The 17,971-nt window shown below is 50.1% G+C and overlaps 1 protein-coding gene across 1 annotated transcript; it reads right to left on the reverse strand.

The window, feature by feature from the left end:
* Positions 1–608: 608 nt before the first annotated feature.
* LOC109737476 (RPM1-interacting protein 4) lies at positions 609–3,540 on the reverse strand. Its single transcript, XM_020296608.4, has 4 exons — positions 3,312–3,540; positions 1,381–1,887; positions 1,092–1,283; positions 609–963 (listed from the first exon to the last, which is right to left on the reverse strand). Exons 1-4 carry the CDS (start codon positions 3,315–3,317, stop codon positions 934–936), a joined length of 735 nt encoding a protein of 244 aa, XP_020152197.1. The 5' UTR covers positions 3,318–3,540; the 3' UTR covers positions 609–933.
* Positions 3,541–17,971: the final 14,431 nt, after the last annotated feature.

Raw genomic sequence — 17,971 nt, forward strand, 5'->3', positions numbered from 1 at the left:
TGGTATGCCTTAGATCGATATAGGAGGAGGTAAAGTGCAGGGACGCGTGAAAAGCTATACCGAATGCCGATGACAATAAGGATTAGTACGGCAGCCAAAAGCAACTTCTAGGGGACCATGAGTGCAGTAATTAAATGTCCAGTGCGTTGGTCTGGAGAAATCCTTCAACCGAAGTAATCCCGTGCGATGATAAGAACATTGGTTGGACAATATAATCACGATGCAAGTTGTTAATTGTTAGTGACGTTATTTGGATGAGTCCCCCCACATCTACACGTTGAAAACACATAATAACAGTGCCAACATGACTGTTGAAAATCAAGAAAATATCCTATGCGCAAGTATAAAGTTGTGAGTAAAGTTCACATGCCCTAGACTATTTCATACTCCCTCGTCCCAAAATAAGTTTGGCTGATTTAGTACAAAGTTAGTACAACTAAATCAACGACACTTATTTTGAAATAGAGGAGGTATTATTGATCTCTCTCCATACAACTTGCTATATTTGGTACAGAAAACCAAAACTCTTAATGACAATGATAGCTTGTTTGAATCACTATCTACTAGCAGAACATTCCATGGGTTCGACATTCGCGGTCACCCTTGAAGAAGAAAAAACAGAAACTATCTGCAATCCCGAATTGGATTAAACGTAATCAGTGCCCAGTATTGCACTACAATCCCCGTAACAGAATTCTAGCATTACAACAACCATGGCTGAACTCTACATTCCACATCAGAAAGAAATAGTAGGAGTATATTTCACAATCAAAAGAATATGAACTCTGCTCAGTGCCCAATGCCAAATAATGTCCCAAAAAGTGGGATTACAGAAGTTCGAAGTTGAATCAATGGCAAAAACCTTCTTAAATTCACACAATTTACACTCCCAAAGTCCTTGCTTACTTTTCCCCATCATCTGTCGAACCACTCCTACTTGCACCACCCAAAGCACCAGCGACTCTGCAGGCGAAACCAACAGAGATTAATTCAGAGCTCAAATTCATGGCGAGCCAGTGAAATCAATCACCGAATGAGAAAGCGAGGATCGACATGGACGAACCCATGTACATTAAGGTTGTGGAACTCACCGAGGAGACGTAGCCGTCGTCGTGCTTCCTGGCGCCATTGCCATATGCGACGTTGTCCTTGCCAAGCCCCGGTGCCTTGGCCTGGGTGCTCTTCTCCTCCCTCACCTTGTTGAAGATGTGCGTGTAGCCATCGGCCGACGCCGGGTTGGAGTCCCAGTCGCCGAACTTGGGCACCGCCGACCCCCTCGTCGGCTGCCATCGATCGCAACAACAGCCAAGGTAAGATACAAGACATCACCTCCGCGCAAATCCATGGTACACTGACCGGAGCAGAAGCAGAGAGGCTTACTGTTTCGTTGCCGCGGGAGGCGCCCCTGGCACGGGACCGGTCGACGGAGTTGGCCACGAGGCCGTAGCCGCTGCCATCGGAGTACTCGGCCCTCGACTGCCCGTACGGGTGCAGCGGGGACGGTGCCGGTGACTGCTCCACGCTGTACCCGCCTCCGCCTGCCCGTCCGCCGCCGGGGCCTCTTCTTGGCGGCTCGCCACCGGAGTTGCGGTGGTACGGGGACAGCGGCGGGGCGGCCGCCGGCGCGTCGCTGGGCCGGCGCTCGTGGTGGTGAGCCGGAGGCGGGGAGGCAGGAGGGAGAGCCGGCCTGCCCTGGTCGAAGGAGCGGTTCGGCGACGGCGCGACGACGGAGGAGGAGAAGGCCTCGGGGTTCTCGACGGGGTCGTTGGGGTTGATGGGCTTGCCGCCCTTGCCCTTGCGTGCGTTGTCGAAGTAGAGCGTGTAGGGGACGTTGCCGTCGTTGTCCCAGTTGCCGAACTTCGGGACGTGCGCGTTCTTCTGCTGCTTCTGCATGCATAGAACAGGAGAAGAGTCAACCACATGCTGCTTAGCCTCTAGCTCGTTTTTATTTCAAGGCACCTCAAGATTAAGAGAAAATCACAGCGATAACCATGATTTTTGTAGTGCTTTTTACGGCCTATTTTTTACATTCCAAACACAGAATAAACACGCTAGAGAACTTCTGAACTTGGGACCCAATCCCAGGGTTAGAGAAAAATAAATAAAAGAAAATGAACAGCCTAGGGGACATCATCATTCCCTGACACAAGCGCCCCAACTTGGACCCAAGGATTCAAGGAAGCTTCCTGCTTGGTGAAGATCATTAGCCGTAGTCAGAAGATTATTAACATGTGCGGGGACATGCATGTCAACTTGGCAGGGCCAAGTAGCACAAGTGGTGGTAGATTGGTACGACCGTACGACCGAGGAAAAAGGGCCAAGAGAGAGTAGACCCCGCGCCACGGCTTCCAGGCACATTTTACACACTGTCATGGACTAATCAATGGAAAGTATGCATGGACCTGTTGAATATGTAATCAAGAAGCTAATCACATGCCGTGGCCTCGCCACTTGGACGAGTTGAGGCCAAATTTCAGGGCGGGCGGGTTAATGCACTTCTAGATCAGGTTTGACAAATCTGCACTTCTAGATCAGGCTAGACTAAACGTGACATATCGCAAGGTAGATAGCCAGGTAGTATGTCTACCTCGTCGACATCTTCCAATTCCAAACCGAATCAGAAAATAAGGCAAGATTCGCCAATTCAATGATTGATTACGCACTAGTAGTACAATTAAATCTTCATGTGATAGGTGAGAGTTAATACTATTGATATCTTCATCCAATTACTAAGAGTTAACCTGCCGGCATCTCCATAATTTATGGGATGATTAGCCTTTCCACCAGAATATATGTATAGATTCACCCGCAAAAAAGAGAGAGAATATATGTATAGATTGAGATGACAGATCTTAAGTGCGATCGAAAGATACGCCTCGACGGCCAAGAAAGACTTCTGTTGCCGCAAACTAGCTCTGCGATTCATCCACACAAGAATTTTCTACAGAACTTGGATTATACCTAGTGCAATTCAAATGGTGCAGAAGAAAAAGAACAGGTTGGCTCTAGATGATCATGTCTTAAAAAAAACTTTTAGCCTGATTAAGCACATGAATGATAGTACCAGCTAAATTTCTCTAGTACTATAAGCAGCCAAGGCAACAGTCATATCATAGCGATTTTGCTGTTTCTCCTTCAGAAAATTCAGTTCGAACCATACCACGAGAAACTACTACACCTGGTACCTTTTGCGGGAATCAAGGTAAAACCAAGACAACGTTTGCAGAGGCCGGGGGTTTAACCTCCTTTTCGGAAAAAAAAGGAAACATGTGTTCTTGCAGGGATGAGCTATGGAGAGGAAAGGAACTTACAGCCATGGCGGTGGTGAGCGATTCAAAGAGCGGAGAGGGAGATGAACAAGAGATCCGGGCGCCGGGGGTGCTCTGTGTTGTAGAGGCGAGTTGGGCGAACGGTGGCTCAGCTCAGGTCAGCTGCCGGCGGGAGGGAGGGAGGGAGGGGGATATATGCGCTGGTTGTTTCTTCCTCGTGGCTCCTCCTGATGGCCTGCCTGTATGTTAGCTAGCTGAGTCTGAGCGTGTTGATCAGCTCAGGCCGGCAGGCGGGATTATAACTACGGGACAGGGATGGATGGTTTGGTTGCCTTGTTCGCTGGTCGTTCCTCTCGGCTTTTTGCGTAATCGCCCCTCGAATCATTTGTACTAAGCACTTTGTTACGTAGTCTACTTATAGATTAGTAGATTAGATAGAGTAATATATTGAGCATGACTATACATTTTTCTATAGTGCAGCCGCTCATGTCACACCCACACGCGTGTAGCTATTTGCTAAGCATGCCACCGACTGGATCAACACGGTGCGGAGAGATAATGGCGGCTACGTGGATTGTATTAGTGTATGCATGTATTAATGTATACATGTGGTATTTACCAAGGTAATTAAGGGAGAGAGAAGCCTTCACACAATCAACCACCTACGTGCACACATCATGGTGGAGCAAATTCATCGTATACTTTCCAAAAAAAAAGAAATCGTATACTGCTTGCTCGACAAACAACTGAGTCATCTATAAAACACGGAAACCATGGGGTGTAAACGGAGAAAAGTGCTGGAAAACGGGACCGGTTGACGCGCTCCTACTCGCCAACATGTGTGCCCAAAAAAGTGCACAACTGGCCGTGGCCGGGCCCGATCGATCTATTGAAAAATCCTTGGCAAGCGCTTGCCATCTTTGACCGCTCCCCCCTCCCGGCTCGGCCTTGGCATCACCGTACCGCCACCGGTCGCCGAGGTCCACCACCATCCAGGCTAAGAGGTAGAACCCTTAAACCCTCAAACCCCAAAAAATAACCGCTTTTTTACAGTTTTCGCCGAAAAAACGCCGTAGACTAAAACCTCTAAACCCTCAAACCCGTAAAAAAATTTAGAGGTCCAACCCTCAGACCACTTTGCAACCTGAAGAAGTAGGGGTTGAGAGGAAAATCTCCCCCCAACCCGCACTTCTCCTCCTCTCTCGCGCGGGAGCCAACTGCCTCCTCCTCCCGCCGCCTCCTGCCGCGCGGGCCATGGAGGGCCCCGCCGCCGCGGCGCCCGCGCCCGCCCCGCCCGTCCCGCCCTCCTCGACCGCCCCGGCGCCCGCCCCCGCCCCCGCCCCCGCCCACCCGACCGTGGCCGACGTGGTGGCGGCGACCCACGTCGGGGCCAAGCGGCGGCGGGCGGGCCTCGCACCTCCTCCTGCCGCCTCCCCGGCTCCCGCCCCGACCACCGTCACCGCCCCGGCGCCCGCCCTCGCCGCCTCCCCGGCGCCCGCCCCGGCGACCAAGAAGAGCCGGCCGAAGGCGGCCTCTCATGGGCCGCGAGGGGCGGCCTCCAAGGTCGCCGGCTCGTCCCCGGCCGTGACCAAGCCGCAGAAGAAGCCCGCGCAGCGGAACAAGCCCGCGGCCCCGCCCGCCGCCGTCGCCGAACCTCCTCCCGCCGCGCACGAGGTGTTCGAGGAAATGGCAACCCCATCCTCGTTCATGGATCTCCTCCAAAACGCGGAGGTGGACCTCGGAGCTCCGCCCCTAGACCCCTTTAGGGTTGGTGACGACTTGGAGGAAAAGGAGGAAGATGAGGAGGATGAAGGGGATGACGAGGAGGAGGTGGCCGAGATAGGGTTTAAGGGTTTAAGGGTTCTAGTATTTGCCCCAGTTTTTCAACCCTTAAAAGTGTCGAAAAGTGGCACTTCTCAACCCTTAAAACTGCTTTAAGGATTTAAGGGTTTGAGGGTTCTACTAGTAATGCTCTAACAACCTCCGCCCCCACTGGGGCAGGATGCTTCCAAGCTCCACGCCGTTCGATCCCCGCCGTCGTGCTCGCGCGCGCGCCTCGGCGGCATTGCTACGGCGCACGGCGGTGTGCACAGCCGGTGTGTGTCTCGCGGGCTATCGGCCGACACGACGCCGGGCGTGTGGTGGAGGCGTGGCGCTTGCGCGTGTGCCGCCGCGTCGGGAGGTCTTGACGACGACTCGTTCCTGATGCGCTGGGTGTTTTACGCGGGACGGACGGGATCGAGCGGCGTACTGTTGAAAGCGTCAAGGCTCTCCGATCAGACGAAAGAGTCAAAATGATCATCAGGTCGGGAGACGGGAGGGATCGCTGGGAGCTCACTTTGTTTTGACATTTTCTTATTGTTAGACTGGTTTGACTTTGTGCCGTTCTCAAAGTCGTACACGTACTATCAAGCAGAGCGATCGTGAAAGTCACCGCCATACGAACCGATAGATTGTTAGAGCAACTCTAGCACACCCCGCAAAATCTCGACCCACAAAACACGTTTGCAATTTCACGAAGATCTCGTTTGCGGGTCAAGAACTAGCGCGGCCGAGCATAATTTGAAAAATCAGTTTCACGGGAGAAATTGCACCTCGTGAACGCGAGTAGTTCATCACGTACTATATATATATTACATGATCAAACACTACAAACATTAGTTCATACTACATACTACATCAGTACTAGTACTAGAGGGGTGGGGATCTCACGACAGCGAGCTCGCGGTCATGGACGACGCCGTGGAGGAGCTCAATCCTCCTCGTCGGAGCTGCCGAGGTCGATGTACTTCGCCCTCTGCTACTCGCGGATGCGCCGCCACTCGTCGTCCTTCTCCTTGGCGGCGAGGTTGGCCGCGACCGCCTGCCAGAACTGGAGGTCTTCGAGCTCCTCGTGGTGGCGCTGGCGCTCCGCCTCCTCGCGCACGCTCCGCTCGGCAATGGCGGCCGCAACCGCGTCGACGTCGGCGACGAAGTCCTCCGGCCCGACGACTCCGCGGCGGCCGAGCTCCTCCGACTCCTCCGACCACTCCCTCTTCACGGGGAGAAGGCCCGCGCTGGAAGAGGAGGAGCTCCTGGCGTAGGAAGATCTCGCCGGGGAGGAGAAGGACGCGGCAGAGGACGGGGTACAGCCGTGCCGACGGTCGTACTCGCCGTCTCACGGACGCGGAAGCTCACCGGCGGCGAGAGGCCGCGGTTGGTCCACTTCCTCGCGCCGTCCGACCGGACGCGCCGCTCGCGCTCGGGGTCGCTTCTGCCGCCGGATCTGCTGCCGGAGCCGCGTTCGGAGCTCCACATGCGGCCCCACATGGCGGCTGGAGGCAGAAGGTGGTCGCCGGTGGCGAGAAATGTGGAGAGGGGGGGGGTGTGGAATTGCATGGCTCGGTGGCGGGGGATAGGGTTTCGACCCGCAAACACGCCGCGGAACCGTAGATATAGTGGTCGAGGCGTGCGGTTTGCGGGCCGCGGCAAAAAAATTTACGGGCGGGGCGAGTATGCGGGCTCTGTTCTGGCCGGAAAATTGGGCCGAGCCCGCATACTCGCCGAAATTTTGCGGTTTCGCGTCTTTTGCGGTGTCTGCTAGAGTTGCTCTTAGTTCCTGTGATGAAACCAACCTATCAAGATTCAAAGTCCTAGTCTTACAATGGTGGTAAAAAAATAGATTTATTTTAGACCTTTCGGCGATGTGCGTTGAGTAGGAGGAGACGTTCCCGTCGACTATAAAGACAAATGCGACGACTTCGTCAATCTAAGGATGTTTTGTCATCCCCGCAAAAAAAGATATTTGTCAGCTCTGTATCTTGAAGGGTTTTATAGGGTAGAGTGTGTGCATGCGTTCATAGAGTTAAGTGTATGTATGTGAATTTGGATATGTACGTTTATACTACGGTCACAAAAAAGAGAGCCGTATTAATGTGCTAGCACTCCCGACTAATTTAGGCATTGTCATATTAATGTGCTAGCACTCCTGACTATATGAACGCACGCACATACTCTACTTTATAAAAACCTTTGAGAGATTGTGTTGTCATATCATCATGAGATTGACGAAGTCACCACAGACGCATTCATAGTCTACGGGTACATCTCCTCCCATCGAACGGACATTGCCGGAAGGCCTGAAACAAAATCAGGAAAATACGAGCACCAGTGTAATCTAAGACTTGAACCCTGATGAACTGGGATATCAATGTCCTCTTAACTATCCAACTCCAAGTTGATTCGCAATTTGATCAAATTTTACAATGTCTGATTTAAGACAAAACTAATATGCGAACTAAAGGAAAGGATTCCTATAATAAAGATATTATGAATATTAAATTCTTCATATTATGGATATTATTGATACACATGTTTTTTCTATGGAAATTTTCTTCCGTGTAATGCAAACTAAGAGTTGCACTAAGTGGACGAGCAACCTCTCTCCCCTCCATCGCCCCCCGCGTGGGCGACCGAGGGTCACCAACCCCAGTCGCCCGCCCTCCCTGCCCTCCCCTCCCTTTCCTCCGTCGTCGCCGGTGGTCGGCGTCGGGCAACGCCTGTGCGTCCGACATCGGCGGCAGAGGTACTGCTTCCCCTCTCGGGTCATAGGGTGGCGCGGGACACCCCGTCTCGAGGGTGTGATCCTGATCTACATCGCGGCCGCGCCGTTCTGGACCAAGGCGCTCTGATGAACAACGACGGTATGGCGGCCGACCGGCATCCCAGCGGTGGCCTTTGGTGCCAGGGCTGGCGCAACCCTTCCCTATCTGGGACGTAGGGCCTTGGATCAGGGGCAGCAGCCCCAGGGATGGCCACCCTATCTAGTGGTGCGGTGGGGCGGGTGGGTTGCCAGGGATCGGACCGGGTGGTCGGCAATTCATCGGTGGGTTGGTGTCGCGGCTTGCTTCCCTGGCGACCAACGACGCCAAGCTGCTCCTTCTTCCAACCCATGTTGCATGCACTACGTCTTACTAGAGATGACGGTGCTACTAGCCGGTTACTGGGTTGGGACGAAGCGGAGGTGGGGATCCGGATTAGGATAATTCCCAGGTCGACTTCTGCTGTCCGCGACGGGACGATACCTGAGGGTGTCATTTTTCTTCCTAGAGACGTCGTTTTGGTCCGCCCTACCTTTTTCCACCTTACGGTCTCTCGGGTGAAAACCTAGGGCCGTGACGATGCTCTTGGCGTCGTGTCCTTCTTGAAGGCATTGTCATGAGAGCTATGTGGCGGTAGGCACCTATTGGGTGCGCTGGCAGTTGTAGATGGCGTGCCCCTCTTCCTTCAGGTGGCAGTTGTTCCGGAGGAAACCATAGATATGGGTCTCCCGAATCGGGTGATGACAAAGACTTTGGTGCCGTTCTCCCTCTTGGGGGCATCGTCTTGGAGCAATGGTTCACTGGAGAGGCCAACAGGTGGAGCGGTGTTACGTCGACCACATTGAAGACGATGGGTCTTGGCGGTGTGGAGCAGTGGAGTCTCAGTGTTGGACGCAGTTTGATAGACGTGCGCAGGCTGGTGCCCCTGTGTGGTGTCATGGTGACGTTGACGGCGGATGAAACTGACAAGATCTATGCAGTGATTTCTCCTGAAGACGGGATGGCGGTAGATGGTGGCGGCAGATCCTAGAGCGTGTGTAGGCGGTGCACGTTATGGGATGGCTAGACCAGATGGTCTTAAGGCCACTGGATTAGATTGTGTGTGTTATGCGGACAGAGCACATCTGTATACTTGTAGGCATAGCGACTTTGTTCGCCTAGTAGGTGGCTTTGGGTTGATCCTTATATTTATCTTGTCAGGCTTCGGTGAATAATTAATAAAGATGGTTGTATGCATCATGCTGATGCAGAGACCAGGGGTAATCCTCCTTTTCTAAAAAAAGTTGCACTATGACATTGATAATTTTCTCTTGCTTTCCTTTTTTAGAAACATCCTCCCATTTTATTCGGCAACAATGGTCAGAGAAATGTTATAGAATTGTGTGTGGCACCAAGCCACACATGCCGAACCAAATCAAGGTACAAAGAAAAGTTAGCTAAACTATCATCTTCATAATTTCTACGTCTAGTCTCGTGGATGAAACGATGTGACTCAAAATCTTCTTTTCTGGCGTTCAACTCCCTTACCACTGCAATATTTGCTCCACCGTGTTGGCTTAATTATTCTTATTTCTGAACTGCTATGAGAAGAGATGACTATGTGCGTTGCCATAAGATCACTAGCTAGAGCCCGGGCTTCTTGATACGTCTCTGTCGTATCTATAATTTTTGATTGTTTCATGCCAATATTCTACAACTTTCATATACTTTTGGCAACTTTTTATACTATTTTTGGGACTAACATATTGGTCCAGTGCCCAGTGCCAGTTCATGTTTGTTGTATGTTTTTTATTTCACAGAAAATTAACGCGATAAAAACTTACGGAGATATTTTTTGGAATATATGTGATTCTTGGGAAAAAGAATCAACGCGAGACGATGCCCGAGGGGGCCACAAGGCAGTGGGCGCGCCCTGGGCCCTTGTGGTCACCCCGTAAGGCGGTTGGTGCCCTTCTTTCTGAAGGAAATATGCCCTAGAGGCAATAATAAAGTTGTTATTTTATATTTCCTTATATCATGATAAATGTTTATTATTCATGCTAGAATTGTATTAACGAAAACTTGATACATGTGTGGATACATAGACAAAACACTGTGTCCCTAGTAAGCCTCTACTAGACTAGCTTGTTAATCAAAGATGGTTAAGTTTCCTAACCATAGACATGTGTTGTCATTTGATGAACGGGATCACATCATTAGGAGAATGATGTGATGGACAATACCCATCCATTAGCTTAGCATAATGATCGTCAAGTTTTATTGCTATTGCTTTCTTCATGACTTATACATATTCCTTTGACTATGAGATTATGCAACTCCCGGATACCGGAGAAATGCCTTGTGTGCTATAAACGTCCGAACGTAACTGGGTGATCATAAAGATGCTCTATAGGTATCTCCGAAGGTGTTTTTTGGGTTGGCATAGATCGAGATTAGGATTTGTCACTCCGAGTATCGGAGAGGTATCTCTGGGCCCTCTCAGTAATAAAAATCATAAGAAGCCTTGCAAGCAATGTGACTAATGAGTTAGTTGCGGGATGATGTATTACGGAACGAGTAAAGAGACTTGCCGGTAACGAGATTGAACTAGGTATGAGGATACCGACGATCGAATCTCGGACAAGTAACATACCGATGACAAAGGGAATGACGTATGTTGTCATTGCGGTTTGACCGATAAAGATCTTCGTAGAATATGTGGGAACCAATATGAGCATCTAGGTTCCGTTGTTGGTTATTGATCGGAGATATGTCTCGGTCATGTCTACATAGTCTCGAACCCGTAGGGTTCGCACGCTTAATGTTTGATGACGATTTGTATTATGAGTTATGTGTTTTGGTGACCAAAGATTGTTCAGAGTCCCGGATGAGATCATGGACATGATGAGGAGTCTCGAAATGGTCGAGAGGTAAAGATTGATATATTGGACGATAGTATTTAGACACCGGAATGGTTTCGAAGTGTTTCAGGTATTTATCGGAGTACCGAGGGGTTACCGGAACCCCCCGGGGAAAGTAATGGGCCTCTTGGGCCATAGGGAGAGAAGAGGGCAGCCCACAAGGAGGTGGCGCCCCCCATGGGGAGTCCGAATTGGACAAGGGGAGGGGCGCGGGCTCCCTTTCCATCTCCCTCTCCCTCTCCTTCCCCCTTTCCCCCTCCGAAAGAAGGAAGGGGGGCTGATACGTCCATGTTGCATCATGCTTTTATATCGATATTTATTGCATTATGGGCTGTTATTACACATTATGTCACAATACTTATGCCTATTCTCTCTTATTTTACAAGGTTTACATAAGGAGGGAGAATGCCGGCAGCTGGAATTCTGGGCAGGAAAAGGAGCAAATATTAGAGACCTATTCTGCACAACTCCAAAAGTCCTGAAACTCCATGAAAGTTATTTTTGGAAATAATAAAAAATATTGAGCAGAAGAAGTACGTCAGAGGGGGCCCCACCTGGCCACGAGGGTGGGGGGCGCGCCCTACCCCCCAGGGCGCGCCCCCTGCCTCGTGGGCCCCCTGTTGGCTCTCCGGTGGCCATCTTCTGCTATATGAAGTCTTTCGTCGAGGAAAAAATCATAAGCAACCTTTCGGGACGAGACTCCGCCGCCATGAGGCGGAACCAATCTAGGGCTCCGGCAGAGCTGTTCTGCCGGGGACACTTCCCTCCGGGAGGGGGAAATCATCGCCATCGTCATCACCAACGCTCCTCTCATCGGGAGAGAGCAATCTCCATCAACATCTTCACCAGCACCATCTCCTCTCAAAACCCTAGTTCATCTCTTGTATCCAATTCTTGTCTCCAAGTCCGGGATTGGTACTAGTAGGTTGCTAGTAGTGTTGATTACTCCTTGTAGTTGATGCTAGTTTGTTTATTTGGTGGAAGATCATATGTTCAGATCCTATATGCATATTAATACCCCTCTGATTATGAACATGAATATGCTTTGTGAGTAGTTACGTTTGTTCCTGAGGACATGGGAGAAGTCTTGCTATTAGTAGTCATGTGAATTTGGTATTCGTTCGATATTTTGATGAGATGTATGTTGTCTAGCCTCTAGTGGTGTTATGTGAACGTCGACTACATAACACTTCACCATTATTTGGGCCTAGAGGAAGTCATTGGGAAGTAATAAGTAGATGATGGGTTGCTAGAGTGACAGAAGCTTAGACCCTAGTTTATGCGTTGCTTCGTAAGGGGCTGATTTGGATCCATATGTTTCATGCTATGGTTAGGTTTACCTTAATACTTTTGTTGTAGTTGCGGATGCTTGCAATAGAGGTTAATCATAAGTGGGATGCTTGTTCAAGTAAGAACAGCACCCAAGCACCGGTCCACCCACATATCAAATTATCAAAGTACCGAACGCGAATCATATGAACGTGATGAAAACTAGTTTGACGATAATTCCCATGTGTCCTCGGGAGCGCTTTTCTCTATATAAGAGTTTGTCCAGTCTTGTCCTTTGCTACAAAAAGGATTGGGCCACCTTGCTGCACTTTATTTACTTTTGTTACTTGTTGCCCGTTACAAATTATCCTATCACAAAACTATCTGTTACCACTTATTTCAGTACTTGCAGAGAATACCTTGCTGAAAACCGCTTATCATTTCCTTCTGCTCCTCGTTGGATTCAACACTCTTACTTATCGAAAGGACTACGATAGATCCCCTATACTTGTGGGTCATCAGGGGCCAAACAGGACTAGGAGTCCAAGTGGGATTCCCCCCCCCCCACTTGGCGCGCCCCCTAGGCCGGCCCCCTCCCTCTCCCTCCTTTATATATGGGGGCAAGGGGCACCCCAAAGTACATCAATTGTTTCTTAGCAATGTGCGGTGCCCCCTCCACCGTTTACTCCTCCGGTCATATTTTTGTAGTGCTTAGGTGAAGCCCTACACGGATCACATCACCATCACCGTCACCACGCCGTCGTGCTGACGAAACTCACCCTTGACACTTTGCTGGATCAAGAGTTTGAGGGACGTCATCGAGCTGAACGTGTGCAGAACTCGGAGGTGTCGTATGTTCGGTACTTGATCGGTTGGATCATGAAGATGTTCGACTACATCAACCACGTTATACTAACGCTTCCGCTTTCGGTCTACGAGGGTACGTGGACACACTCTCCCCCTCTCATTGCTATGCATCTCCTAGATAGATCTTGCGTGATCATAGGATTTTTTTTTTGAAATTGCATGCTATGTTCCCCAACAGTGGCATCTGAGCCAGGTCTATGCGTAGATGATATGCACGAGTAGAACACAAAGAGTTGTGGGCGGTGATAGTCATACTGCTTACCACCAACGTCTTATTTTGATTCGGCGGTATTGTCGGATGAAGCAGCCCGGACCAACCTTACATGACCACGCTCATGAGACCGGTTCCACCGACAGACATGCAACTAGTTTTGCATAAAGGTGGCTGGCGGGTGTTTGTTTCTCCTACTTTAGTTGAACCGAATTTGACTGCGGCCGGTCCTTGTTGAAGGTTAAAACAACAAACTTGATAAATCACCGTGGTGGTTTTGATGCGTAGGTAAGAACAGTTCTTGCTAGAAGCCCATAGCAGCCACGTAAAACTTGCAACAACAAAGTAGAGGACGTCTAACTTGTTTTTGCAGGGCATGTTGTGATGTGATATGGTCAAGACATGATGTGATACACGTTGTTGTATGAGATGATCATGTTTTGTAAAAGTTATCGACAACTGGCAAGAGCCTTATGGTTGTCGCTTTTGTAACGCCCACGATGCGGCTATATCTCCCACGTGTCGAGGCACGACTTAGAGGCATAACCGCATTGTGGTTTTGTCGCAAGAGGGGTAATCTTCACACAATCCCATGTACTGAATAAGGAAGGGATAAATAGAGTTGGCTTACAATCGCCACTTCACACAATGAACATATAATTCATACATCATTCAGAGTACACACATAGTCCGACTACGGACAAAACCAATTGAAAAGAAGATAACCCCAAATGCTAGATCCCGGATCGTCCCAACTGGGCTCCACTACTGATCATCAGGAAACGAAACATAGTAACGACCAAGGTCCTCGTCAAACTCCCACTTGAGTTCGGTAGCATCCCCTGCACTGATATCATCGGCACCTGCAGCTATTGTTGTAGTAATCTGTGAGCCACGAGGACTCAGCAATCCCATTACAATGGGTATCAAGACTAGCAAAGCTTAATGGGTAAGGAAGGGGTAAAGTGGTGAGGTTGCAACAACGACTAAGCATGTATGGTGGCTAACTTACAAATACAAGAGTAAGATGAGAAACTACGCAAACGGTCGCAAACTAGAAATGACCAAGAAGTGATCCTGAAACTACTTACGTTCAAACATAACCCAACCGTGTTCTCCTCTCGAACTTCCCCGAAAAGAGACGATCATGGTTACGCAACGCGTTTGGTGTATTTTTATTGAGTTTACTTCAGGTCCTCTACAACCGGATATTAACAAATTCCCATCTGCCACATAACCGCGGGCACGGCTTTCGAAAGTGTCAACCCTGCAGGGGTGTCCCAACTTAGCCCATGACAAGCTCACGATCCGCGGAGACAATCCTCCATCGCGGGACATCCAATTAGACTGGGGGTCCCGGTGCACAAGACATTTCGACAATGGTAAAACAAAACCAGCAAGACCGCCCGAATGTGCCGACAAATCCCGATAGGAGCTGCACATATCTCGTTCTCAGGGCACACCGGATGAGTCAAGCTACGAGTAAAACCAGCCCTCGAGTTTCCCCGAGGTGGCCCCGCAGGTTGCTTGGTTCGGACCAACACTCAGAGGAGCACTGGCCCGGGGGGGGGGCTAAAATAAAGATGACCCTCGGGATGGCGACTCCCTAGAGAAAAATATAGGTGGTGGTTAGGCAAATGGAAAACAAATGTTGGGCCTTGCTAGAAGAGTTTATTCAAGGCGAACTGTGAAGAGGGTCCCATACCCCTCATCGTGTTAGGGACGCAAAATCAAGGAACATAACACCGGTATGACGAAAACTAGGGCGGCAAGAGTGGAAGAAAACACCAGGCATAAGGCCGAGCCTTCCACCCTTAGCAAGTGTATAGATGCATTAATTAAATAAGAGATATTGTGATATCCCATGATATCCATGAAATCCATGTCCCAACATGGAACAACCTGCAACTGTAACTACAACTAGCAATGCTATAAGAGGGGCTGAGCAAAGCGGTAACATAGCCAAACAACGGTTTGCTAGGAAGGGTGAAAAAGGTTAGAGGCTATCATGGCAATTTGGGAGGCTTGATAACAAGTGGTAGGTAGCGCGACATAGCAATGGCATTGAGACAAACTAGCATAGCAATGATAGTAGTGAGATCCAAGGTGACGGTCATCTTGCCTGAAATCCCGCTAGGAAGAAGAACGAGTCCATGAAGAAGACAAACGGACGTAGTCGAACGAATCCTCACAACTCCGGAATGAAACCGAAGCTAACGAGAGAAGCAAACCGGAAAGAAGCAAACAACATGGTAAACACACAAGCATAAGTATGGCATGATGCACAAACAAGTATGATGCATGTCCGGTTTAAAAGCATGGCAAAGCATGGCAAAGTGCACAAACAATACTACAAATTAAGTGGAGCGCAATATGTAACGAGTTGCATATTGACGAAACACCACATCAATTATTTAGTTCTCTCTCGTTTATGTACCCAACAATATTAAATGTTATTAAACATGGCAAGGGGTGAAGCATAAATAAACTAACTATTTAGGCAAGTTTAAATAAGGCCGGAACAACAAACAACAATTCCGGTAAATCCCCACATGTCATTTAGCAATTTAATGCAAGCAACAATTTTAAACATTTTAAATGTTGTTATCATGATGCGGATGACATATACAAGTTTATGCATTTTTATAAAAACGTTGACATGAGCATGTTATGAAGCATTTGGTCAACATGGCGAAACAAAAGGGGTGCCACGGCAACGACAACGGAAATGGTGCCACGACAACATTCAGATGATCCGACAACTCATCAAGATGTCGGTGCAAAGTGTGCGGATGTGCGAAACATGGAAGGATGGTGGGGTGATCCCGGATACCGGGTTCCCACGGGTCGACGCCATGGCAAACGGGGAGGAACGAGCAACGACAACTCGGACACGGTGCAAACACGAACATCTCATACAACACATGCATTCGTTCATGGCGGTCGTCCCGGCGGTTATACCTTCGAAGCATGCGTTTTGAGGCAGACCGAGTCGGTGCGAAGTAGAGGAAGTAGACGTTCTCGGGACGGTCGTAGAGGAAGTAGTGGTACACGGCGACAGTAGTGGAAGTAGTGGTTCACGTTTCATAGTCGTACACACTCGGTGGATGATCGGGGTCACGGCGAGGAACTTGACGTCTACGGGCTCGACGGTAGAGGTACACACTTTCTCGGGGTACTTGTCGGTCCGGCCTTGGTGTAGATGTACATGGCAACCGTTGTGGTACTAAGCGCCGGTCGTCGAGGGAATTTCCGAAATCCACACAGCCGGTGTGCTTGTTCGGGCATCGGTCTTGCCAATGGGGTACTTGGCGAATCTGCATAGTCGCACACGGGTCGTAGTGGTACTTGGCAAAATCTATGGGGGTGGTCTTGGCGTGCAGCGAACAACGACGCGATGTACGGGTGTAGCGGTGGCCTTGGCGTCCAGCGACAACAGTACAAGAAGGCAAGGGCATGGCCGAAGGTGAGGTTGCAGCGGGCCTTGGGCGTGAACTCCAGCGACGGTACGATGGGGAACGACGGACTTGACGGTGGAGGAGGAGGTTGGTGCAGGCCATGAGCAGCGCGCGAGATGCAGCGAGGTCATGGCAGCGCGGGACTTGGACGCCGGCAGCAGGGAAGCTCGGGGCAGGGGAAGCAGCCACCATGGGGACCGGGAGGAGCTCGTCTTTCCTCGGGCGTTGCAGGCTGCTGGTGGAGGAGACACACGGGCGAGGTGGCTCCTGGTCGCCGTAGAGGAAGCAGACGACGGTGCAGGTCAGGCGACGAAGGAGAACGGCAGGATGCGGCGAGGCTGCGCTGACACTTGGCGAGGGCGTGGCCATGGACGACGGCGAGGCGGGTCGAGGGCGGCGGCGATCCTGGTCGCAGCGGAGGGGCGTCGTGCTCGCCGGCGCAAGGTGAGAGGACTGGAGGTCGAGCTCCTGGCGCTCGACGAAGATGGCGCGGAGGAAGAGGAGCTCGGTCGCGGAGCTGACGGAGGAGGGCCAAGGGAGGGCACAGGGGGCACGCCGACGCGAGATCGGGAGGTGGATGGAGGGGGATACGAGCGAGGGGATTGGGCGCTGCGCGTGGAGATCGGGCACGGGGTCTGGCGGCGCGAGGGGAGAAGTGGGGATCGAGGAAGAGGGAGGTTGAGCGGGCTAGGGTTAGGAAGGGGTAGGCTGGGTCTTGGGCCATGAAGCAGATGGGCTGGCGCGAGAGTTGGGAGGTCCAGCTAGGCTTTCTTCTCTCTCCCTCTTGATTCTTCTTTAACATAAAACATTAGAGAGAAGGGGAAAAAAGGGAAGAGGGGTTTAGGGAACGAATTTGAGCATGCAGGTAATTTTCCCGGACTCACAAAAATATGAGGGATTTGACAAAAATAGCCTGGGGATTTTTAGGGGAAGTAAAATCCGCACATGTTGAATTTAACTCGACATGTTTGAATTTCAAAACCCATTCAAATGATCTCCAAATGGATTGGAATTGTAGGAGCTGACCCTACACACTAGATGTAATTTATGGGCAGATTTGGAACATTTATGGAGAAGTAAAATTGCAACTCAATTTTACTAAAAGGTCGAAAAGGAAGGATAGAAAGTTGAGTCGGATAAAAGAAGAGTTGAAGAATAATCCAAATGTGTTATGGGTGATTTCCAGTTAATGGAGTATTTATTATAGCTCCCTAATAATATTGGGAGTATATGTTCTAAAGAGAAATCACCATTGTGAATATCCCTCGATTTAAATGGACCGAAGATCCATACGGTTTATTTAGTTGAGTTTTAAAAAGGGGTGCAAGATGACATGATGCAATGCACATGATGCAATGATGAAAGCAACAAGCAAAACAAATCACACGACGAAACTCGGAAAACATGGACGACATCT

The sequence above is a fragment of the Aegilops tauschii genome, chromosome 7, assembly GCF_002575655.3.
Source record: "Aegilops tauschii subsp. strangulata cultivar AL8/78 chromosome 7, Aet v6.0, whole genome shotgun sequence".
In the NCBI taxonomy this organism is placed as follows: domain Eukaryota; kingdom Viridiplantae; phylum Streptophyta; class Magnoliopsida; order Poales; family Poaceae; genus Aegilops; species Aegilops tauschii.